Source organism: Balaenoptera musculus, chromosome 14 (assembly GCF_009873245.2).
Source record: "Balaenoptera musculus isolate JJ_BM4_2016_0621 chromosome 14, mBalMus1.pri.v3, whole genome shotgun sequence".
In the NCBI taxonomy this organism is placed as follows: domain Eukaryota; kingdom Metazoa; phylum Chordata; class Mammalia; order Artiodactyla; family Balaenopteridae; genus Balaenoptera; species Balaenoptera musculus.
The window spans coordinates 28,259,718-28,286,566 of NC_045798.1; the positions used below are offsets into that span (position 1 = coordinate 28,259,718).

General features: G+C 38.3%; 1 protein-coding gene across 1 annotated transcript; it reads right to left on the reverse strand.

Annotated features, from left to right (window-relative positions):
• RNMT (RNA guanine-7 methyltransferase) lies at positions 1 to 26,815 on the reverse strand. The gene is given in 12 exon segments (XM_036874137.1): positions 1 to 4,539; positions 7,677 to 7,710; positions 8,649 to 8,750; positions 9,956 to 10,073; positions 13,427 to 13,591; positions 14,118 to 14,299; positions 15,350 to 15,465; positions 17,971 to 18,070; positions 18,072 to 18,097; positions 21,210 to 21,345; positions 23,750 to 24,208; positions 26,738 to 26,815. Coding segments are annotated over 11 exon segments (1,434 nt in total). The 5' UTR covers positions 24,167 to 24,208; positions 26,738 to 26,815; the 3' UTR covers positions 1 to 4,501.
• Between the last annotated feature and the right edge of the window lie 34 nt (positions 26,816 to 26,849).

Consider the following 26,849-nt stretch of genomic DNA (forward strand, 5'->3'; position numbering starts at 1 on the left):
TTGGATAAATAACATGTGGTTTATTCACGCAATGGAATACTATACAGCCATGAAAAAGAACCATGTACAAATACATGCAACACAAATCTCATATACTGTCGACCAAATAAGCCAGTAAAAAAGAATACATACTGTTTGATTCTTTTCATATAACATCCAAAAACAGACAAAAGTAACCTATGTTCTTAGAAGTTGAGATAGTGGTTACCCTTGGGAGGCAGCTACTGGAAGGGAGCAGGAGGGGCTTCTGGGGTGCTGGTAATATTGTTTGATATGGGTGCTGACTATATGCATGTTTTCCATTTGCGAAAAACACCAACTTTTTAATATATATGTTACTCTTCAATAAAAAGTTAAAATAATGTGCCTCTGCCTGGATAATCAGCTCAGACTGAAGAGATGATTCCTCTCTCAGCCATCCTCTCCACTCCTGCCACTTCCAGTGTCAGCCCCTAACATACAAACTAGATTTGCTCTAGGTCTGGCTGCTAAAGGAGTAGGCCTACCAAAATGTGAAATCCCAGTTTAAACCTCTGCCTTCCTATGAATTATTCACTTTTTACCCTCCTCCCTAGTACACTCAAGTGCCCTCCTGCTCTCTCTGCCCCAAATCCTTACTCAGGAGTAAATGCTCCTCTCAGGGAACATTTAAATAAGTATCAAAGTTTTGCACCCAAAGGATGGAGCTCCAATAGTTAATGTTTCCAGTTGCAGGTAGAGGATGAGCAAGGAGTCCTCTAGGCTTAACACCCTGGAGGCATGTAACCTGCAACTGGAGTGCAGGCCCGACCTGGGGGTTACGGGGTGTTCAAATCTTGGCTTTACCTTGGGCAACTTTGTGTCCTGTCTCTCGATTTCCTCATCATTAAAACAGGGATAATGGTGCTTACCTCATACAGTTGTTTTAAGGATCACATACAATACATTTAGAAAAGTGACTGACATAAGGAAGGAACTTAGTAAATGTTAGCTGTCAACATGGCTTTACCCAGGATATACTGTCCCCAAGAACACATGGCCTAGGGTAAGTCTAGGTAGCAGAGGGCTTTGGAGCTCACCCAAGTCTTGCCAGGCAAACCCAGGAGAGTACTGCTGGGTGCCCTATACTTGTTAGGTAGTGCACTGAGAAGCAGGCACACATGCTCCAGGGCTAAAAGAGAACGGAGGAGGAATTGGGAAGGACATGAGGTGGAGAAGAGTTGGCTGTCCCCCAGCCCCAGTCCCATGTATATCTGCTAAATAAGTTTATCATTAAATAAATGCATGCATCAGCCACTGTTATCGACTGCCTTCAAAGAACCAGAAATGCTGTTGTCAGAGGGTGGGAAATGAAGAAACTTCCTATCAGGTGTGTAACATCTGATGTAACATCGACCAGGGAGGTGGTTGATATCACACATCCATGCTTCCTGCTTGACCAAAGGGCCATGGGCATTATGGTACAACTGTTATTACAGGGCCATGGTCCCTGGGTCTGGCCTCTACTTTGAAAACCTGAGGTAGACAACAAAAAGTCAGTTCCTATCAATCATGTTCAGTAGCTAGAATATTTACACTGGCAGTTCTTCCCCACAGGCAGATTTGCACAAGAAGCCAAATCCTCATTAGGATACTTGAAGACTTACCAAAATAACATAATGCAATAAACTAAGACAGGCTGAATAAATACCCAGAAGAGCTAAAGGGACTGCAGATCTGGACAGCTGACAGCTGACAATGCTTCTGTGGTCTCTCCTTTGCTGATCCACATCACTCCCACCTCCAAGCCCCTCTCACTTGTACCCCTCTGCTCTGATGCCCTATAAATACTATTAACGTGAATTTAGGCAGCAATCATACTTCCTCAATTTCCAAGTTTGGGGGGGATGGCTAGGAAACCCTGTACTGATAATCTACCTTTCAGAGTCATCACAAAGATTAGTTAACTTAAGTCACAGTCTCTAATCAATCCTTCTCTCTCTGAAGGCAATTTCTCTGGGGAGTCACACTGGAGTGGAGGCTTGGTGGCCCAAGTGCACAGTCACCACCCGCAGGTTAGGACACTCCCCTTGGAATGCAGTGGGAAACGGCCAGGTTCTCTCCCTGAACACTGGCTATGTGGGGCCCTTGCTTTATTGGATTCCAGGCCCAAAGAGTTCCATTTGTGTGCTCTCAGTTACACCACAACCAGCCAGGTTCCCAGTCCATTCCTCACGATTTCTTTCCACAAATGCTGCAGCTGATTATCACTTCTACTTTCATCCTCAGAGGACAAACTGAATGGCAGGTCTGAAAGTGCCCTTGAGCCACTTCCAGGAGCAGCTTACATCACTGGCCTGACAATGAAAAGCCATCCTACCTCTCCTAACAGTTTCCACTAGTCTTGGATAGAAAATCACCAAATATTTAGACTGCAGGTATGTGTGGAGGAATCCCACAAGCTTTTACCCTGGTGATGGCAGTTCTTCTTCAGTCACTGCCCAGACACCTAACTGCAGCAGGAGACGTCAGGGAGGAAGAGCAGAGAAGGCAACAAGGCCACCAAAGCTCGAAGGGCAATGGCTGGGATGCCGCATCCTCTGGCGAGGCTCCACACACCCCTCCACACATGCCAGCCCACTCAGACCGAGAGCCCACTCCAGCTCTCTGTGTACCTTTCTATCCACTAAAGGCCTGGGGACCCCACCTTCCTTTCCTCTTGGTTTTGCCATCACAAATTACTCCACCCTTTGGGGATTCTTCTCTCTCCCAAATTACCCATGGAGTGGACAGAGCAGAAGGAGGTTAAAAATATGTCTTAAGACTTACTTAGAATAAACTAAGACCATTACATGAGGACAGTGGTAGGAAATAAGAGAAGTTTTTCATACTCTACCCAAGCTATCACAATACCTTCTGGCACCTCCCCCAGAACTGAAATGAACCTGGACATGTAACACCAAGAGCTCACCACCCCCACCTCCCCAGCACCAGCACCAAACCTCAGCTGGCAAATGGCAGCCACCAGGCAGAAGTGCTACTGTTTATTTTCCCCAATGACTTATGGTGGACCACCACTAAGGCAAATGACCATTTTTGTAAACTGGTAACAGTCTGGAGATGGACAGATTGTGGAAGGAACAGAAGTTAGGTAACCTGTGTTGTCCTGCTAGAAGGTCTGCTACTCTAATACCACGAACAATCAACACACGTAAACAAATTCAGAGACTACAGTTTTTTAACAAGTTCTCTGGATAATTATAGAAAGAAATGTCTTTTAAAACCATGCATGAAATAAATGATTTTTAAAGGAGCATGTATAAATTGCTCTGCTTTACTCTTTAAATTTTTCACTACATATAAAAAACTGGCAAGTTTTCTAAACGGTGATAAATTAAGGACAACAGTTGACACTGGTGTCAGTTTCCGAAGAGTCACACAAGAAGCCAGGGCTGACAACTCTAAGGGTTCTGAAATGGCTCATGCAAATTCTGAATGGGGACGAGACGCCAGACCCACTGTGCCAAGTACAACGTGGTGACAGAGGAGCAGGTACTGGTTGTTTCTGGGCCGAAGTGGGTAACGGATCTACAGCATGCAGCACCCGTAACCTAGACCCATCATCAGGGTGAATTCCTCCGAAGTCTCAGTCAGCTTCCTTTACCACCACGCTGCCGCCCGCTCCCCACCCCCCCACCCCAACTGCAGTTCCATATATAAAGCTGAAGAAAATGTGCAAACAGGTTCACATGGGAGAGGTTCACTAAATGTTGAGAAAAGCACCTACGGCATTTTGGTTCAGTAAAGAAATGAATTACATCCTTGATAATTAGAAACATTAATTGCTATCGTAAGAAACTCTTAAGAGAAAGTTCCCCAAATCCAAAACAATTTTATGCTGGAATTTGAAATGTTCTATCTAGTTCTAAAATTGCATCATATTAGCAAATGAAGTAGTTGTTATTTATAATGAAATTTAATAACTGGTTAAAATCCTAGGTAATTAACTTTTATGACCATCTAAAATTTAGTTTTAAACTTATAATTTTAGCAATATATATTGAACACTTACATTCAATTGTACAGAATGCAATTAATTTAATCTTGAAAAACACTAACTAAGGAAATAAGCACACACACCCCCGAATCAGTACACTCTCTCACCAATTCTACAACTGCAATAAATTTAATACTGTAAATAAACACTGGACAAAGCAGAGCACTGGCGAAAGAACTCAGAGGCTTTAACAAGTCATTTTATAATTTTTATGAGCTAAGAGAGTGGAGGCAAATGGAATTCTTAGAACATTACTTAAAAATAGATTTTTAAAGACAAAGGTCCCGACTCACTCTTATATACACACACAAAGTTCATCTGTCACAGACAGCAAATGTTGAATTTATACACTGTAGTTTCCAGCAGCATCCTGCACGTTGAGAATAATTAAATTAAACAAGGATGTCAGATCTATGGAAGATGGACCGTTCAAATCTGTACAAGAAAGAACACAGCTGTTCTGGTGCTACTGCATATGTGATGTGCTCACTGCTGCTTCTCAAACGCAAAAACCAAGTAAATACCTAAAAATAAAACAAATAAAATTTAGAGGTTGGTTTCTCACATCCTCAGAGCAACAATCTCGGTCTCATTCATAATCTGGTGAAAATTCTCAAGCAGCTTTTGAAAAGGAAAAATTCCATTATTTCTAGGAGTTCTTCAATAATTTTGAGTCATACTTAGGCAGATATGGGATCATATCTGCTTACTTGAAAACAAATATCCACTTACTGTAATAGTGACATCACAGCCCTGGAGAAAACCAATTTAACAGCTCTAAAAATCTCTATTGACCGTTTGAGGAAAAAAAAAAAAGTATAAAAGCAAAGAAAATGAAAACTGGAAAACCTTATGATTTAATTATTTTTACCTGGAATAACTGCACTACTATGAGTGCAGGGGTACTCTAAGTTTGCTACTCAGGAGGGGAAAAAAACCCTAATAAAAATGGTAAGGAACATATATAACGTGCATGTTAAAATTCATCCAATTATCCAGTTGTTGTGTTGTAGGGCCTGGTAAGGAAAGTGAGCCAAAAGCCACATGATAATCGACAGTCCCAGCCCCAAGAGCACTCTCCCTTAAATAAGGTTTCCAGCTTTGATGTGTGTTCACTCAAAGACATCTAAATGCATCTATGGTTCCCCACTCTGAACCACACTGAAGTTCAAACTTATTATATCTTCTGTTAAGATACTGATAGATTTTATGATTATGAAAACGACTGAGAAGACAAATCCTCAAAACATCACAAAAATGTTCAGGGTGTTCACTAGAACATTCACGCAGAGAGTCGAGATAAGAAGCCATGTGACGAGGAGGCCTCGCCCCTTGGGTCAACTGTAGAACAGGGGACGGATGAAGGACGGCAGACCACATAAGGGCCTCCCAATCCTCGAGTCCTCGGCCTCTCCAACCCAGCCTGCACAGGAGCACCACGGCAGTCTCCCCTAACACCATTCTGGTCATGCTATTCTTTACTCATTCTCTAGCTCCCGAGTCTTTTAGGAGAAATAAATATGGCTGGCAGCAGAATAGACAGATGGGCAGAAAATAGGCAGGGTGATCATCAACACTGTGGATTCTTCTTGAGGGGAAGGAAGCAGAGCAGCCTAAAGCACTCACAGGCAAGTCCTGAGGCTCAGGACAGGCCGGCACTTGCTGAGCTTGCCGTGCACTCCAAGTGCTCTTTCTGCAGCGAACCCTGCCAAACCCACCCCAAGCACATCTATACCCACTGCAGATAACCTGGCAGTCCTGACCTGCCCGGATCTAGGGTCATATAAAACCAGTGCTTAATTCCAGATCAGCAATGAATAACTTCCTCTCCTTTCTAACTCAAAAATTCTGGAAGTCTCACTAATTATATAAAATACCTTCTGTGCCAGCATTTCAACTGGGATTTAAACAAAAGAAACTTAAACAACCTCTAAAAGCAAATCAGCAACAATTCTCTTTTCTTCCACATTTAAAGCATCTTCTAGAGGAGCAGCAGGCTCTGGTAATACGAGCTAAATGATTAGACCAGTAGGAGTCTAAAATATAGCTTCTTAGACTGTGGCACCAGCCCACAAAGCCCTCCAGGTTAGAAAAATGTAATTCATCACAGAGCAGATGGACCCTGACACTGATCCTGGCTGCCCTTCGGCCATTGTTCCTTTCCTATTGCTTTTCTCCTCTCTAACCCACCTCTTCTTCAACTGTCTGGGGGCATCTAATTCTTCACTTGTATATTACTGCTAAAGTCCATGTTTAATATAAAAATATAGTGCTGATCTGCAGCCAGCACCACCATCACGACCTTTGACCAAGGTCGTTCTGTTACACGGCACTTTGGGATTGGTGGGACATCTAAGGTAGCTGGCATATCTCCACTCCAGGGAAACCAAAGAAATGTGTCGGTTTCTGCACATATTTCTACGTTTGTCAGAGATTACGTCTCTAATATCTTCCAATCCCATTTCTACCGAGGGCATGAATATTCTGAAACAAACTGGCTCAAAGTGTGCCTTCTTCCCTTTTCCTCTCTCTCCAATTCAGCAAGTCCTAAGAACTTTCCTTTCCGTGGGTGCCCATGACGCCATGGCTGCGAGTGTGGAGCACCTGGGCTAACTCTCTGACCTCAGCCAAGCTATTTGCCTGCTTTCCTATCTGAGAAAAGAAGACAGAATTAATAGTAGTCTACTGACAAAGCTGTGAGGATTAAATGAGGCATAACACAGGAAAAGTTTCGAATAGCGACTGGGTCCAAGTGAAACACTCAGTAATACCAACTATTATTATTTTCCAGATTTCACTAGTTTTTATTAAGCTCTCCTTCATCTGTTTTCCCCACTACAGGAACTTCAGCATGTAAAACAGTGTGCCCAGAAGTCACTTATTTATGTCTGTTTCTTCTACTGGATAGTACACTTCTGGAAGGCAGAGAGGTAACATTTATTTTTTTATCCTCCAAAGCCCTTTCATAGATCTTTATGTAAGTTAATATTCAAAATGTTTATCAAATGGGTTATCTCTGATTACCTTTGATTTTTCCTTCAACATAATCAACAAATATTTAACCAAAGAGTGGGAACTACCTTTTAAGTCATCAGGGCAACCATATAAGGGTATCACCATCCTGGCAGGGAGGCTCTGGGACTTCACAGACTGGCCAGGCCTCTGACCTCTCCTCCAAAGACAGGTGCCTCACTTCAGAATGTCTCCACATCATGGCTGTTCCCAACCACACACCCTCTAAAACATCCTGCTCAGTGCTGCTTCACTAAATGTTCTAGTATTTATTATGACTTCACTGTCAACGCCAGAGAGGCCAGAACCAAATAAAATACACGGAACTGCTCCATACGCCAAAATTTCCAGCAGAAATGTAAGGTAAAGAAGTCAAATACAGATGGCTTCATAGTAACAAGTAGACAATGAAAATGTTTAAGAATGCTCGTCAAAGTTTACGTTAAGGAACATCCTGCATATATTTTCTCTTGGCACTAAACAGCCGTGCAAGACAGGGAATTAGACATTTATAGGAATTTTGTGTATAACACAATCACCCCCTCACACAAATTAATATGTGTCAGAAAAATTCTAAAGTTTTCAGATTTTAATCACTTTGAAGCAATTTTTGAAAATGTCAGTAAATCTACACTGATGATATACTCACTTGTAGCTTCCCATTCTGATTTACTTAAGGTTCCCTAAAATTTAGAAAAAAGAAAGAAAACTTCAGATTGAATATGCAAGTACATATATACTTATTTTTCAATAATGGACAGAGGTCTCCAAAACCCTAACTTCATTATAAATACACATACAATTTACTGTTAATATTATTGTGATCTGAATATAAAATAAATCAATCAGATTAACCTTTAATTCCATCTTCTCACCACTTTTGCGCTCCTGCCAATTCTCTAAACCACTGATTCTCAACCAAAGGGTGAATCTGCATAAAGAGGGTATTCGTGTGTAACTGGAAAAATTGTCTAGCTTACATTTTTAACTTGGAAAATGGAAAAAAAAAAAAAAAAAAAAAAGAGGCCTATCTTGAAACATCAAATAATACTGCAGGAGGGAATAAGATTTTTGTGTTTTTACAAAGGAAATCACAAAATAAAGTATGTATCATACAAAGGAAATAAATTGTATTTAGTGATGTACTTGCTACTTTGCAAAGGCACTGAGTAACAAGATATACAGTGGCAAGTTTAGTAACTAATATAATTTTGAAGAAGTGATAATTATGTAGCATTCATAATTAAGGAAAATGTGAACTTCCATATAGAAGTCAGAGAAAATGAAGATGTAATTTTTCCCCATATAAGTTCATAAGCCCCTGAATTTTATCTATGGAACACCATGAATCAGTAGTGTCCAGGTAAAGATACAATGGTATAGCAAGAAAACTCTCAAGCCAAGCCTATAACTTTTCTCCCATCCTTATTTCCTCCATTCTCAGTTCGTTAAAGTACATTTTATTCTATACTCTACAGTTATAAAAAGTTATCACAACTTAGGGGAAACAGACTACTGTGTATCTGATTTGTAACTCAGTGAACTCAAGTATTGTAAACCAGTGAAACAATTTCCTAAGTTTCCATTTTTCTATAAAGCATGTTAAAAAATAAAAACTTACCAATGGCAACCTCACTTGACTGTTCTTCATGTACTTTGCTGCATGTTCATAGTCATCCGCCTTCTCAGATGCAAGTTTGGAATTCTCATTTGCAGGATATGGCTAGGGAAGCAAGCGAAATTCCTAGTTGAGACATTACACTGAAATTTACAATTCAGAATTAAACACACAATCACTGAAATAAAATAATTAAGACAGTAATCTTTAAGTATTACTTCAGGAATACAAACTACACATACTTTTGAAATATGAAAAAAAAAGGAGTGAAGGGAATCCTCTCTGAACAAAGCAGCTGCCATGGTCAACACTGAGCATGATCAGAGTATCTACAATCACAGAGAGTCTACACAGGGACTGAATAGCATCCTGAATTGCCACCAAGGACCACTTGGCTGCAAACACCTTTACCTCCCTGACTCCTGGTCAAAGGCTTTTTCTGTTATGACTCTATGCTGAAGGAAGTTATCATCAGAAGAGCTAAACATTCATTTGAACATTATGGTGACTTAGCAGCCATGGAAGTATGAACAGCAACTGGAAATAATACAAACAAAATGCTCAGTCAACAGAACCTTGGGAGCTCCGGAAGAGAAGGAAAATATCCAGCCTCCAATACAGGTCGTCTCCATATTTACATAAAACTGAAGAAGGGCCTCAAAAAAATGCTGTTTTTAAAGGTATGCTGGACAACTGTTTATTCAAATTACTTTGAGCACTATTTTTAATCCATTTTAACATCTCTTTATACTACAAAGTAAAGTGCTTTGTAAGGCATGTAAATAAAAACAATGAATTATACACTCATGTAGCAACCATCTACTCTGTAAAGGTTATGTACTCTTTTAATTCTTTTCTTTGCCCTGTTACAACAAACTAGCTAGCAAGGAACCACTTTAGACGTACATCTTCCTGAAGAATTTTTAAGAAACTGATCCAGGAATGTTTACTTTGCTATCTTCTTTTTCCCCTTTGTAAGTATCCTACCGTAAGATCAGACATTAGAAATTTAGCTACGTGTTTGCTGTTTAAAAAAGTATTTAGTTTTTTGGACTTCTATAGTGGGGAGAGGCCAGGGTGCTGCTGAACATCCTACAGGGCACAAAGCAGCCCCAAATGCCAACAGTCCTGAGGTTGAGAACTCTTATGTTATAGCTCTGTCCTAGGTGCTGAAGAGTCTAGAGTTGGCACCAATAAGCTGTGTAATTTATATAAATACTGAGTGTGTACATGGCCTTGAAAGAAATCTCAGAGACAGCCAAACAAGTTTACTATGACCTGGAATTTTTACACCTTTTCTAAATACTCACCTCCAGGGCCTGCATTCGTTTTAACAGCATTTTATTTTCACTGTTCTTAATCTTTTCCTCATAGAATTCCAGAAATGTTTTTTTGTAGACTAGTTTCATATTGTACTTCTTTGCCATTCTGTCCAAAAAAGATTATTTAATGAAAAGGCTTCCAAAATATTTGTAATTCCACACGCAACAGTAACATCTTCTGGACTTAACTAAAAACCTTTACAAATTCACAAGAGGACCATGCAAAATGAGTGAAGGGCAACACACCACTGACCTGAAGGAAATGTGCAGTTAAATCTCACTGGGTCCCAGGGAACTCCAGTAACGTAACAGACAGGCCAGGAGATGAAATGAAAGGCTGTGAGATGGGGACCACAGGCTGTAAGGAACACTTTTCTACCAACTCCATTTCATTTGACTCGATCCCTCACAGTGGCACTGAAAATAGTGGCCAACTTCCTTCTTAAAATAGTCTCTTTCATCTACTGGATTCCCTGGCAAGACACACTATTTTTTTTTTTTCCCCACACTATTAATTTTTATCCTACATCTTTAACTGCTTCTTCATAGTTTGTTTTACAGGTTTCTTTTCCCAACTTCCAAATGTCATGGTTCTGAAGAGTGTGGCCCAGAACCTTGCTCACTGTCACTCCCTGACGTATACAGCTTGCCAACAGCTACGGTAGCTCAGTTCTGGCCTCTGTCACTGCACTGTTCCCTAGAAATCTCCACCAGGACTGTCACAGGCGTGCTCTAACTCTCCACCTCCAGGGCTGAATCCCACTAGCCTGTTCTTCTGCCAATCTTTGCTATTTCAGTAAATCCATCTAACGATCCACGCCTCCCCCTCTCTATGCCCAGTGTTCAGCACACCACCATGTCCTCTCCGTTTACCTATACAACATACTTCAAACAGGCCCACTTCTGACCCCGTCACTCGCCACCATCCTGCTCCAACACCATCACCACACAGCTGTACCACTTCGCTCATTTCGCGGCTATTCTTACCCTCCCTCAACCCATTTTCCAACTGCAGCCAGAATATGCTTTTAGCAGTGCACAGGTCACGTCCCTCCTTCACACCCTTCACTGGCTCTCCAGCACACTTAGGGCACAATTCAAAAGCCTTTAACATGGCCTCTAAGGCACTCATTTATACAGGAGTGCTGCCTCATCTTGAGCCAGCTGGGCCCTGATTCCTTAAGGCCCAGTCACAATGGCTTTCCTTCAGCTCCTTAAACTAGCCAAGCTCTGTCTGTCCCACTTCAGGGCCTTCACACATATCATCCCTTACGCCTGGAACTCTCCCTTCCGGTCTCCAACTGGCCAACTAGACAGCCTTTAGATGTTGACTTAAACATCACTTTAAAAAAAAAAAAAAAAAAAAATCACTTTTTCCAAGGTGGCTTCCTTAAATCCTCAATGACATTAGGTCTCCCTGTTATGCTTTGCATGTGTATTTTTTCCGAGCGCATTTGCTGAAGTTGATTACTATGTAGCTGTAGACAACAAAAGGGAACCTGAGGATGATTTCAGGTAGCACAAAAGGAGGAGAGGAAGAAAGGGAAAAAGTCTGAAAGGGGACTTGTGAGGTGACAGATGAGGGGACAGAGTGAAGGAAACATTTGAGGGCCACTTGGATTTGCATGTAAGAGGCATACATAAGGCGGGAGTCCCTGTAATTAGCATTAGCCCTCCTTGGAAAGACAACATGAGTAAATATAAAAGCCTCTTCTATTCCAGGCAGTTCATTTTCTATCATAAATATCCAAAATGAGCCTTTACAAATGAAATCAAGCTTTAACCTTAAGAAATACCTTAATTACAAAGAACTGAGACTCAATTTGACCAATCTGAATAGGTTTGCCATGTAAAAGCTAATTAACGAAATGGCAGAAGGGCATCTCAAAATCCCTATGCATTTTCTGATTGTCTCCCTGAATGAATACTTGTCTTAATAAATAATTTTTTAAAATTTAAAATATTAAAGTGATACTTTATGACTTCATATGTTTATAATCATTAGGCAATATAAGCAGAAAAGACTGCTAGTGTTTGCTTAGCATTTAAAAAAAAAAAACTTTCATTTTATTCTTTATCTTTTGGCGTATACTCAAATCACTAACTTTGTCAACCCAAAACACCAAGCTAACATACCAAACATATAAAACAACATACTAAAAACGTTTAATTTTTTTCTTTCATAAAGTTGAAGAGCATAACATTTCCCCAAAGTTTGCTAATTATAAAGAAAATGTGATATAAATTTTTTAATTTTATAGTTCATATTTATAAATTGTGCATAGTATTTTCCATGTTTAGTCACATGCTACTTCATTTTCTCATATTATTGTATATAATTTTTATATATTGTAGAACTCCTGAAAATCCTACACCCATAATTTTACAAGCTGCCTGAGACACAATTCAAATAATCACCAGCCAAAAATAAGTAAAAAAATAAAGCTCGGGCTTCCCTGGTGGCGCAGTGGTTGAGAATCTGCCTGCCAATGCAGGGGACACGGGTTCGAGCCCTGGGCTGGGAAGATCCCACATGCCGCGGAGCAACTAGGCCCGTGAGCCACAATTACTGAGCCTGCGCGTCTGGAGCCTGTGCTCCGCAACAAGAGAGGCCGTGATAATGAGAGGCCCGCGCACCGCGATGAAGAGTGACCCCCACTTGCCACGACTAGAGAAAGCCCTCGCACAGAAACGAAGACCCAACACAGCCATAAATAAAAAATAAATAAATAAAAATTAAAAAAAATAAAAATAAAAAAATAAAGCTCTTCCTCTTCCTCAGTTAATAAAGGCTTTGTTTTAAAAAGAAGGAAATGCAGTTTGGTCAGCTGTGACATGGCCTGCATTTAACTGGACTCTTCCACGTTCCCTATCAGGGAGACCCCCAAGACCAAGAAAAGGCCTTGGGGCCTTACTTGAAACCCCAGCTTTCCCTGTGCCTGTGGTTTGCCAGGACTCCTAAGAATTCAGGTGCATGAGTGAATACATTCCTGAATCAGTACTTTATTATTGTCATTGTCCATGAGACAGAGGCAATTTCATAAGCTATAGCAAAATATAAAACAACTTTTAATACCTATCCCTGTCAAAAGGAGGATCTCCACTTTGGGAAGATTCATTTTATGTTACCAAAGTACCAGCAGTTACTTAAAAACAAGTCTTTTGCTATTTATAGTGTCAGTTATTTTCTTCCACAACTTGCAGGCAACAGGCTCCCTTTCTTGCCTACAGGATGAAACAATTCCAGGAATAAGAGAAACTAAATGAGTAAGGCTGCAAGAGACCTATGGCACCAACCCTGGGTTTGAAGTTATTCTTTTTTTTTTTTTTAAATAAGGCTGTCCTTCTTCTTAGGATCCCACTTAAAATAAGAAACAAACATAAATACTGATTTTTTTTTTCCTTTTCTTTCTCTCTTACGCAAAAAGAGAATAGTTAACAGATTAATGACATTCTTACTCATTTAGCAATGGAAAATAGACCAAGAATTCAGGGACATCCACAACACCTTCCAAGTTGAAGTCATATTTGCAGCCAAATAAAGGATAAGCTCCTTTCTTCTGAAATTTCACAGTATATATTTCATTTCCAAATGATTCTGTTTCTGAAGCTTCAAGGCGTCTTCTATAAAAGTTATCCCCAAACCAAAATAAAAAGATTAAATTTGTTATTAGGTCAAATTTATTTTGATCAGATTAAATATGGGAGGGGGACACACCCATGATGCAATTTTATAAAGATTAGCTTTTAATTGGATTTGAGCTACTTTTAAGAAGCAATACACTAAAAGATCATTAACAATCTCACTAATAAAATTATGCTGGAAGTAGGTTTCACTATCATGACAGCTGGTTAAGTCCCAATGCCTCACATCTTATCTGGAGTTTGTCTAGCAATACCACCTCTGGCTTTTTGGCTGGAAGTAACATCAGTCTCCAACTTACACAGAAAGATGTTTTAAAGGTTCATCTGCAAATCTGACTTTTTAACTTAAAATTTGAGTATCTACTCAAATACATTATCAAAGTGCTCAGCCCTTATAAGATCAACACGGCATGTTCTATAAACTTTACTCCTAATAAACACTTGCTACTCTAAAATAAGCTTAATTTTGAGTATTTTATAAACCACAACATATAAAAGTACTTACATCAATTCAAAGCTATTGGGAGTGGTACCAATAAAATAGCCTCCAGGGCTCAGTCTCTCACATGCATTTCTGAGCATGACGTCAGCCTGCTCATAGGACTCGAATGAGTAATGGCAGACAAACTGACAACTGCAGATGTCAAAGCACATTTCTGGGTCACGAAACTTATCAATCAAAAGTTCCTGAAACAAATTAAAATGGGTCAAGACTTTGAAGTTGGCTGCGACATAAAAATTTAGTGAATTAATTTCTAGAATTAGGATCCTTAAAATAAAAGTAGACATGACCTCCCACCAACCCACCCTTTCTCATTACGTATCATAAAGATCATAATAAAAACGTTCTTTCTTTCTGGTTCAATAGAATTTGATTCCCATTTTCATAGTAATTTTAAAAACCAGAGATTCTGAAATCATGCTAAAAAATATATCAAACATGACATTTAAAGGAGTTGATCCTTTAACTGGCTTTACTTGAAAACTAAAGTAAAATGATGTTGAACAGTAACTTGGGTTTAAAAAAAAACACAAAGCTGGTCTTTGGGACATTTTTTACTTTTTAGGCTGTGCCATGCAGCTTGCGGGATCTTTAGTTCCCCGACCAGGGACTGAACCCAGGCTACGGCAGTGAAAGTACTGAGTCCTAACCACTGGACCACCAGGGAACTCCCTGGGACATTTTTTTAAAACGCAAAAGTGTTTTTAAAGGTTTCCAACTTTCTAGCACTTTTCCTTCTCCTTTCACAACTGCAAACAAAATGTGTAGGGTTACAGGTATCTATAATAGTTCAATGAGCTAAGGAGTCAGAAATGTTCAAGGCGGACTTCCAGCATTTCGAGTGCCTCTATAGTCTTGAACTCCAGCTGTTAAAGAGATTCGGAAACAGGTGTCACCAGACTGTGACATGTTGGGAAACCACCCAAACAAATTACAAGGTAAACAAAATGAAGTGCAGATCTATTTCAAAATACTAGAAAATAAATCATGTCCAAACAGAGAAGCAACAAATGATTTCCAAAGTAAAAGTATTAAAAGCTAAAAATTCCCAGAAGTATTTACTGGGTCATTTAAGGAAATTTATCATTAATGGAATTTCTAGTTGAAACTGAAAATCCACGTCCTAAAGATTTTTAATGTTTCTAAGCAAATTTTTAAAAAATGAACTGATTTTTAAAGCAAACCATTTACTCATACTAAAAATATAAAAACAGACAAATAAAAAAAATACATACCTTTGAACAATCAGCAGTTATAAATTCTGCACTGAAAATATACTCATTATCACGACAACGATTTTTCATGTCCTCGTACCGCTGCTGACACTGTTTGACAGAAACATCAGCAATATCTGGAAGGAGGACGGGTGTTAGTAATGTCAACAAAGGCCCACAGAGTTAAAACAGAAATGCAAAAATGGCACAAATCTAGACTTCATCTCAACTTTTAAACTTTGGCAGGGAATCTAGCCTTAGAAAAGCAAAAAGGTTCTACTTCCTTCAAAACAAAAGAGAAGAAAGTCTTTTGTTCCAATGGAAATGCCCTCTTATTTTTCAAAAGGAACTAACCACTTTCTCAATAGGTACTGACAACAGAAAAGTCCTACCATGATTTTTAAATGCTTATTCAAAGTTAAAAGCAGAAAGTTTAAATTCCAATTTGGATTATAAAACCTAACATTATACGCCCAGCTCTTTATAGTTTCTTAATAAAATGTTATTTGCCTTTTCCCAGTGTTGAGATTCGCACTGCAGGTACAAAAGCAATGGTGGGTACCTTGTCATGAATACAAGGTAGGGGCACCAATGGTACTGGTAATACTTGATATATTCTTCACTGCTATAAGCCAGCACAGGAAGAAAAAAGGGGGAAAAAAATCCAATTTCATTTAAGAATGTCCTTGATAAGCAGTAAAAATTAATTTTATGAAATCTTCAAAACATTTCTGCTACATAACAAAGTCTGCCTGAACAGGACTGGTGTGACTGCGCTGTAAGCTGTACTGCCCACTTTTTTCACACAAAATTGTTTCACTTAAAGAACCACTGACAGACAAACTAGTTATTCAGACTTTGTAATTTGGCAGACCTTTTCTTCATAGTGAAAAAAATGAGCCTGCCATTTCATGAAAACTTTGGACTGTATTTGTTACCAATGATAAATTTGAGCTTTCAGGTGAAAAGTTCCAACTCTGACAAACTTGTATCTACCACCACGGGCTGGGCATCTTCCCAATACTTAAGACTTTTCTGATCGATGGTGATATTAAACAAATGTGATTTCCTGATGTCAACATTTAGAAGATTTGCATAACTTTAGTGAACATTATTTTCCAAATATTACAAAATCTTGCAGGGCGAAGTGCAAGATAGACCAATGGATTTAGATATAACAGAACACAAAAAGTTCACCAATATGGTTTCAGATTCCACGCTGTAACTAACCTTTAAAGGAACTATCACTTGCCGAATTTTGATGTAGTATCAAAGATGAATATCCTCAATTATCTGAAAAGGCTATTAAAATACTCCATTTCACAACTACTCATCAAATAAAATAACACATCAAAACATATTGATGCAGAAACAGGTGTGATAATCCAGTTGTCTTCTATTATTCCAGACTCTAAAGGAATTTGCAAAAGTACTTTTAAAATGCCAGTCTTCTCACTACATTTTATCTGTAATAAATATTTTTTAAATTCTCGGTTTTAATTTCTATAATCAACACATATAACCACATACGCAAAAGCTTTCTGGGGTCCTCAATCATTTTTAAGAATGTACTGTGGTCATAAAACCAAAAACTTTTTGACAAGTGCCGATTTAGGCAATACTACTCCACAGGTGGTGCTGGGCACTTCCCACAGGAAGGAACATGACATCATCTTGTCCCTCTTCAGGGTTAAGACTGACCAGCAGATTCAGGCACTTGATTCATCCAATTAAGTTCCTATCAACTTTTCACCTAATAGCTTAGATCTATTATTTTACCAAGCGTGGAAAAATTTATTTATCATGATTTTTCAATAAAGAGGAATTTCGCTTTTCAACCATTTGGTTACGTTGAAATATGGTTTATACAGGGTTAGAGAAGATAAATACTCGCCACCCCCTCCCTTAGTTTATGAATTTCAGAATAATGAGTAAGTTTCCTTGCTCCCTCCAAGTGTGAACAATGAGATTATTTTCCTTTATTTCATGTTTCAATACACTGTAATCACTGTCTTTTTCAAAAAATTAATTAATTAATTAATTAATTATGGCTGCGTTGGATCTTTGTTGCTGCACGCGGGCTTTCTCTAGTTGCGGGGAGTGGGGGCTACTCTTCGCTGCAGTGCACAGGCTTGACGATGAGGTGGTTTCTCTTGTTGCGGAGCACGGGCTCCGGGCGCGGGGGGCTCAGTAGTTGTGGCTTGCGGGCTCTAGAGCGCAGGCTCAGTAGTTGTGGCACACGGGCTTAGTTTTAGTTGGTCCGCAGCATGTGGGATCTTCCCAGACCAGGGCTCGAACCTGTGTCCCCTGCATTGGCAGGCGGATTCTTAACCACTGCGCCACCAGGGAAGTCCCTTGTAATCACTCTCTTTTTTAATGAAGAAACCATCCTATCTTTGGCCACTGAAAGCCTTTCCAAGTTTGTGCTTCAAACATGGAGTCCGACATGACTCCAATCATCCTTGTTTTTAACACCATCAGTAAAGTCTCATTACTCATTTTAGAAAACACCCATCTCATGTCTAGCCCCCAGGCATCTTGTGGTAAGGTATTTTGGTGTTATGTCCATAATGAGATCTTTCTTATTTACATTTACCTGACAGACCACAAATTATTCTTTCCCATGCCATTATCTGTCTTACCGGTACAAACTAGCTTGTCAATTCTTCCCTTTTTCCACTTGAGCAAATCTCCACCTTTACCACATCCCAGGTCCAAAACAGTGATATCACGTTTTTTTTTTCAGTCGCACCTTTTCTAAAAATTCTCCTAAAAGAGAAAATTAAGTCATAATAAATGATCTCTTCTCCATTTTTACTAAAGCATAAACTGTTACCCCTAATAACCTACTAACTTCTGCCTGACATGTACACAGTAAGTCCCCTACATACAAACTAGAGAACTTTCAAAGATGTGAACGTGTGTTCGTGGGCACGTGATGTCAATCACGTAAGTTAGTTCATGTGTCTGGCGTACACTGTCACATGCATGCTCTACAAGTGGTTGTGCTTTTGTGTATTTTATGGTACAGTACTGTATAGAGTACAGTAGTACAGTATTATTTCAAGCCCAGAAGGTCCAGAAGCTAGTGTAAAAGCAGTGGTGATGTAGCTGGTACTGCTAAGAAGAGCCGGTTGTTGTAATGTACTACTGTACTTTTCAAGGAACTGTATTGTAAGATTAAAAATATTTTATTTTTTGTGTTTGTTTTTTATGTATTATATGTGTGAGAAGTTATTATAACCTATTACAGTATAGCACTATAAAGCAATTGTGTTAGTTGGGTACCCAGGCTAACTTTGTTGGCCTTACAAACAAATTGGACTTACGTACGTGCTCTCAGAACAAAACTCGTTCTTGTGTAAGGGACTTAGTGTAATATAAACACATTCATTTATGTAATTAATTCATAACTTCTAGAAAATATTTCAAAATTTGACTAAGAGTTAATTAACTTGATCCTTCAGCATTAAAGATGAAAGAGTATGTGTCTGGTATTTTAGAAGCTAAGACAGGTTTTCGAAGGTTATTTTCAGAATTTGATTCAACATTAAATAGCAAACATTTTATTTTTTCTCTTTCATTTTATTAAAAAGAAGTTTAATAGTACAAAAAAGTCGCATGACCTTGGTGGGTCAATAGCAAACAGTTTAAATTCTAATTAATACAAGAATATCCAACACTTGTTCATGATAAGAAAAAAATTATTCATAATTTTTTGTAGTTCTCTTTCCAAAGCTAAGTGTTTAGCTTATTATACACTTAATAATTATGGGATCACAAGAGACCTTGATTTTGATAAAAGATGTCAAGCTTACCTCTAAACTAGTCAAAAAACTATACATACCTCTTAATTTTACTATCATCAGAATTCTTAAAAACTCTGAAATAAAAATGGAGCCTTTTATCCCAATCTACCAAATCACATTAAGAGCCAACGAATAACATTAGCATGTCCCTTACATCAATAGCCAAATGGTTCAAACATCAGTTAAAGGCATATTAATATTCTTAGACAATGAAATATCCAGCAATTCTAAAATTGGATAAAATACTGAATCCTAGATCTACTCTTCCTGTCTTTATCATTCTGAGTTTAATGCTTTCTATTTCTTATGTGTACTATTTTGACTGCTAGAATATTCTGTATAAATACTTCTGCCTTTCACTGTCACAGAAGTACAAGTGTTCCATATTCAACTTTCTGCTATGAATCTTAAAAAAAAAAACCAGCATAAAATATAATACGGAAAGAGTGAAAATAAGAATTATAAAATCTCTTTATTTCCACATGAGATTAATGAGAGGGGAAATCTTCATGAAACATTATTCAAAGATATCTTTATCACAGTCAAGCATCGTACTCAACTATCACTAGCTATAAGCAGCAATAAGGAAGCGAAAATGAACGACAAAGAATGGGTGTTGAGAAGAGAAAGAAAAAAAGGCAGCAAGGGAATTTGGCACAGACCACACTGATTACAGCAGGACCGGAAAGACAGGTGCAGATAGCAAAGCACCCATTGAGAGAGTTGCTGGAACAGCTGAAGAAGAAATAATACCATGAATATGCTGAGAGATAAATTTTTGCTAAGTCTGACATACGTGTTTTTAAAAACTACCCGTTTATAAAAATAATACAACTAACAATGTGAAAAATAGTGCTGAACTTAAAAATATTTATTCAATGAATAAATACATGAATAAACAACACATTAGGAAAAATACTCAATGATAACTTATCTGCATTACTGAGGATGATGAGGAAAGGAAGAGAAAAACTGAAAAGAAATTAGGAACAGCATCCAAAGATTACGAGTACAGAGTAAAAATGCCATAATAACTAACCTAAAAAAATAAATAAATAAAAAGAAGTTCGTTTATTCATTTACCCTGGCTGACAAGTAGCAGAGTCAAATAAGTCTTATTTTTATAATAAAACAAAGAAAAATATTAAAATGTGTTCGAAATAATGAGTCTAGTTCCCACTCCTGACACTTCTCAGAATGGATAATTTATCTTTTAAAATTACTAAATTATCGTTAAAACTAGTAGAAAGTAGCCATAATTAGCACTTTATTCTTTTCAGTGCAAATATGAAAGCATTCTCACTTTTTCTGAGGTTGGCTTTTAAGAAAACAAAAACAGAAACCAAAATTTTAAAAAAATCTTTTTGTGAAAAACTTCAAAATCTATGGCTTTTAAAAATTCTCTAATTTCAGGTAAGTGACTATTTAATATACTTGATACACAAAGCAATAAATATATTCTGAATCATATTTCCTCCACTGACTTCCATTTTAATATCAAAGGCGAGTTTCCACAGATAAAATGCTGTCCAAAAAGCTGAATGTCTTCATCAATCCTCAAAGTAAACTTTATTTCTCCCCAGAAGAAAAAACAAGTTCAATGGACAATCAATGCACATGATGACCTTTACCAACTCATTAAAGGCCTAGAGATAAAAAATCATGGCACTGCCGATTTTCTTGACCTAATGGAGCCCAAATGTTTAATTCAACAATATATCATTGCTCCAAAACTATTAGAGTAAAATAGATTATTTAATAGCACTAGGTTAGCTTGATTCTAAATGTAAAAGCACGCTGCCTTCTGAAAGCCTGATTAACTCATCAACTTAATATTAATTAAACACTCATTGCTATCTTATGTAGTCAATCATAAGTAAATATGAAAATAATTTACCTAAAAGGCTTAGTTTCAGTTTTGGCTCCAGTTTTATAAAGCCAAGCTTTGATGATTAAATGAATAGTAACTAAACACCTAGTAGCTTTGTGTATGATTAACCATTTGGGGAGTAAAAAATGAGACATAAGCTGAAATTAAAAATTCAAAACTATAAATCAAAAAACAAACATACCAATGAGGACACTTTTCATCCAATTATTAAAGTTTCTTAGGTAAAAAATTCTACTTTGGCTACGCTTCTCCAAACCAACTTCCTGGAGTTCATTGTAGTGAGCGGCCACTGCTGAGCTGTGTCCTTCCTCCAAGTTCTGAAAATAAAAGAATGGAATAAAATTAAGAAGCTGAACATGAAAAAAATTAGTCTAAAAGAGCATCTGACCTATATACAGATAAAATACTACTGAAATTGGTAAACTTCATTAAGCAATGGCATAACCACAGAAATCCTAATTATAATCACATGGAAGATTTTCCCCTGTTCCCTATTTTTAAAAACATCTTCTGATTTAAAAAATTTTCATCTTGATTTTCATCTATAGAATTTTGGTGTTAATGTATTAATAAAACCAGTACTCTTCCAGAGTTCTGATTTATTCAATTCAGTAAATGTCAGTCAGTGGATGAAGTTCCTACAAGAATATAAAAGAAATAATACATTTATTATATTATTATAAAATTGTTGTGGGCACTAAGTGAGATAATATACACAAAGAGATGGGAACTCAACAGGCTATGTTCAGTGTCACTGATTTCTATTATTTGCTATTAACCTAATTCAAGTTTCAATTTGTGCTCTCTATCGAAGACCCTAAGCATTCTGCAAAAATGCCAGGAAGGTAAAGGGCTTCAGATCCCCCCACTCCCCTGCTCAACCAAAGTGTTTCATCTGACATGTAAAATAGGTAAAAGGTTTAAGATTTTCACTTGAAAAAAGGGTTCCACTGCAAGTTAAAGTTTGAAAACTACATTTATGATACAAGCTCCTCTCTGTTACAAAGATTTGCATTCCACCAATGACAAACATGTGGCTTATCTGCCACTTTCTTCCTGAGGATGGCAGAATTTTACTCATTCATTGAGTAATCCAGATTCCAACTCAGATCCCACCACAATATAGTATCCCCAGATGAAAATGACTTGCTATCCCTTGCTTTATAATATTCTTGCTAAATACCAGGCTTAGCTAAAATTGTATGTAACTACCCTAATAAGAAGTGGAAACACCATAGTTTAAGGAATTACATTAAGAAAAGAATGTAAAGCTGGGTATCACCTTGATATTTATCATTGTAAGTGATAATCTCAAATACTTCAGACACAAAAGAGATGAACACCTAATTACAAAGGAAAAAAAAGAGGGTGAACACCTAATTAAAAGAAAAAAAAAAAAGAGATGAACACCTAATTAAAAAGGGAAAAAAATGAACACCTAGTTAAAAAGGAAACAAAATTTAAAAATTAATTAGGAACACCTAATTAAATCATCTGGACCTTACACTGTTGTGTTTTTGAAAGTACTAAGAAAAAGCAAACTATAAAAACTACCTTTCAAGTTTCTAGTCAAATAAGATTTCCGAAATAAGATAAAAATTATCTCATTAGCAGTAGTTGTACCTACATAGAAAATAACTAAATTACAAGAGTTAAAACCCTACTCTATCTTAAGATGATGTCTATTAAAAATAGAACATTCCTACAGATGGTCAAAAAGCACATGAAAGGATGCTCAACATCACTAATTATTAGAGAAATGCAAATCAAAACTACAATGAGGTATCACCTTACACAGGTCAGAATGGCCATCATCAAAAAGTCTACAAACAATAAATGCTGGAGAAGGTGTGGAGAAAAGGGAATCCTCGTACACTGTTGGTGGGAATGTAAACTGGTACAAACTGTACAACTACTATGGAGGTTCCTTAAAAAACTAAAAACAGAACTACCATATGATCCAGCAATCCCACTGCTGGGCATATAGCCAAAGAAAATCAGAATTCGAAAAGATACATGCACCCTAATGTTCCCTGCAGCACTATTTACAATAGCCAAGACATGGAAGCAACCTAAATGTCCATGACAGAGGAATGGATAAAGAAGATGTGGTACACATATACAGTGGAAAATTACTCAGCCATAAAAAAAAATGAAATAACGCCACTTGCAGCAATGTGGATGGACCTAGAGATTATCATACTAAGTGAAGTCAGTCAGTCAGAGAAAGACAAATATCATGATATCACTTATATGTGGAATCTAAAAAATGATACAAATGAACTTATTTACAACACAGAAATAGACTCACAGACTTGGAAAACAAATTTATGGTTACTGAAGGGGTAAGGTGGGAGGGAGGGATAAATTAGGAGTTTGGGATTAACATATACACACTACTATATATAAAATAGACAATCAACAAGGACCTAGTGTACAGCACAGGGAACTCTACTCAATATTCTGTAATAACCTATGTGGGAAAAGAATCTGAAAAAGAATGGATATATGTATATGTATAACAATCACTTTGCTGTATACCTGAAACTAACACAACATTGTAAATCAATTATACTCCAATATAAAATAAAAATTAAATTAAAAAAATAGAACATTCTTAAGTTATTAAAATTATGTAAAAAAAAGGTATTATTTCACAACTACTAGAGATTTCAATCTGACGTATTCCATTATGAATAAAAGAAAATACACTCAAAATACCTTTTGCTTTTCAGGAACATCTTCAAGTTCTATTTTTCTCCTTTTCTGAGTGCCATCTCCAGTAGGTTCATCTTCTGGAAAACCGTCAGTTTCCATTATTCTTTTCCTTGAAATGCCTTCATCATCACCAGAACCTTTTTCCTCTGGGGCAATTTCAGCATCAAGTTTTCTTTTCTTGGATGGAGTATCTTCCCCACAACTAGAACTTTCCTTTACAAGATCATCTTCAAACTCCATTTTTCTCTTTTTTGGAGTGTCTACTTGCCCACAAGTAGGAGCCTTTTCAGAAAGCCCAGTCCCAGGAGAGGTTGTGTTTTCATTAACAATGAGTGAAGACTCTGTTTCTGAATCTATTGATGTTTTTGCCTCTTCATGAGAGATCTTTTCACATTCCTCTGCTTTTGCAGAATTTTCCATTTTTGATTACTTAAATAGATGGTAAAACTTCATGAACTAACACTGGAATGGCAAAAATTTCATATTACTTGTAAACGTAATGCTGAGACTTTAAAAACAATTTAAACCAGAAACTAGCCATTTAATTTCAGCGATCAACTAAGAGTTTAAAAAACCTCATTAAAGAATATTGAAAACAATATTGATATATATTGCATATGAATTTCTGAAAATGCTAATGTGGAAGTACTAATTATAATCCCGGAACACTTCTACAATCTCGTCTATAAAAGTCACCATTAAAACTGACAAAGGAGGGCTTCCCTGGTGGCGCAGTGGTTGAGAATCTGCCTGCCAATGCAGGGGACACGGGTTCGAGCCCTGGTCTGGGAAGATCCCACATGCCGCGGAGCAACTAAGCCCGTGAGCCACAACTACTGAGCCTGCGCGTCTGGAGCCTGTGCTCCGCAATGGGAGAGGCCGCGACAGTGAGAGGCCCGCGCATCGCAATGAAGAGTGGCCCCCGCTCTCTGCAACTGGAGAAAGCCCTCGCGCAGAAACGAAGACCCAACACAGCCAAAAATAAATAAATAAATAAATAAATTTATAAAAAAAAAAAAACTGACAAAGGAAGTCATGGTAAATGAAGTCGGTTCCATTTCTATCCTGATCCTTACCCTACAGCCTTGGTTCCCCAAATGTGCGCTGGACACTATAACAAACTGATATGGGCACAGGAGGATATTTCAAAATTTAAGGCAAAGGTAGTGACATCTGACATCCGGAAGATATCACAGATACAGCTTCAAGTAGAGCATAGTTTTAACTGAGTAGATTGCACTACATTTCTTTAAATGACACCAGAACCTTGTGAAGCTGAGACTGGTGGTACCACAGAAAATCAGTGTAAAACAGGAAACGAAGTTGGTGTCAAATCCGATCTCAAGGCTTGAGAAGATATCCAGTACTCAACAGATGTACATATTCCACTAGTATGCATTTGTGGTTAGCTAAGAATTAAACACAATTTTTTTTCAATCTGTGCATTATTTTTAAAAACAAAGTTGTTAGGACACACTTATTAAATTGTTTGGACTAAACTATTTAGTAAGGGAAACTGCTAGGTATTTCTTTTGGCCTAGGGACACTGAAAACCAAGAACAGGAGAAGTCTGGGAACCTACAGTTGACTTCTAAAATCCTTACTTCGTAATGGGTGTCAGAATTAGGTAGAAAGTGAAGAAAGTAGCAGTGGGTGGACAAGAAGTTTCAAGACCCAGCCTGCAACTTAATGACCATTAATCTCTTTCAAATGTTCTTAGGCCTATGTGTGAAATGGGAGGGGGAGAAAAATAAGTGAACTATTTACTGGACAGGAATTTATTAAGTCATTCAACAAGTTGAGTGAACGCCTACTACAGAGAAGCTCAATAAGACACTATGTGAATAAGTCTTCAAGAAGTTTACAGCTGATATACTACTATTAAAATGTTAGGCTGTATTATTCAAACCAAATGGAAAAGAAAAAGCAAAAGTCCAAAAATCAGTGAGATTCATCAAATTCAGAACCTGAAAATTATGAAGGGGGGGAGTGTTCCCTGTAAAGAAACAGAATAAGAAATAAAGTCGCTTAATGGAATTGGTAAAAACAAGTCACTCTAAACCGGGAAGGGTTTCAAGGGATATTAACTTTCACTACCCAAGGTTTGAGGTAACAAAATACCAAGACGTGCCAAAACAGGAAGAAATGAATCAGAGAGAAAAAAATTACCCAGAAATGTAATTTTCTGAATACTGCTTAAAATGATTATCTAGTAAAACTATCCACCAAATTATCAAGTCCCTATCTTCTCCTCCCTACCATTTCTTTCCTAATAAGGAAATAGAAACTGGTTTCAATTTCAAATAAACCAATGTAACTTATCCTTAGCTATAAATAATTCTAGTTGTAAATGTAATATCTAAATTCACTATTGGGAATAAAAATTAATTTTATTTATATTTATCTGTGACATTTCCACAGATGAGATTTTCTAAAGACAATTCGGTCAGAATAAACGACACGGATTTCCAAACGAACTCAGAGGTGGATAAGACTGAGGCCGAGCGTCTAAGGTGAACAAAGAGTAAGGTCCAGACCCAAGAGGGCTGTCCTTCGGAACCCTCAAGGAAGAACTCAGTACACAGATGCGCATGAACGATCACACCTGCATCTCGGTGACCTGCGCGGCAGTCACACCCGAGGTTTCTTGGGAACCGCCGGCCCGGGGACTCGAGCTCAAGCAGGTGAACTCCACGCCCAACCCGCCGGCGGGCCGGGTCTCCTCGAGCCCGAGGACGCACTGAGGTGCCCCAGCGCCGCCCGGCTCAGGTTCCAGTCCACTACGCAGGCCAGGCGGCCGGCCGCTCCGGCTCCGGCAGCCCGGCGGGCCTGAAGCCTCTCTAGGGACTCTCGAACCCGGGCCGGCTCTGCGCAGAGGGGCGTCAGCGCCCACGGACCCGGCACGGCCAACGGTCGGAGGGTCTCTTCCACCAGGGCGGGCGCGGCTACACACAAAGAGTACGGAACCCAGCGTTGCAACCACACACTCACCGTCCAGCCATCCGCGACTCTGTTTGCGGAAGCAGCTCCGCGCCACGCGCACGCTGTGACGCCACTTCCGGAGAGCGCGGGTCACGTGGCCCGGAACCCGGAGTCCCGGCGT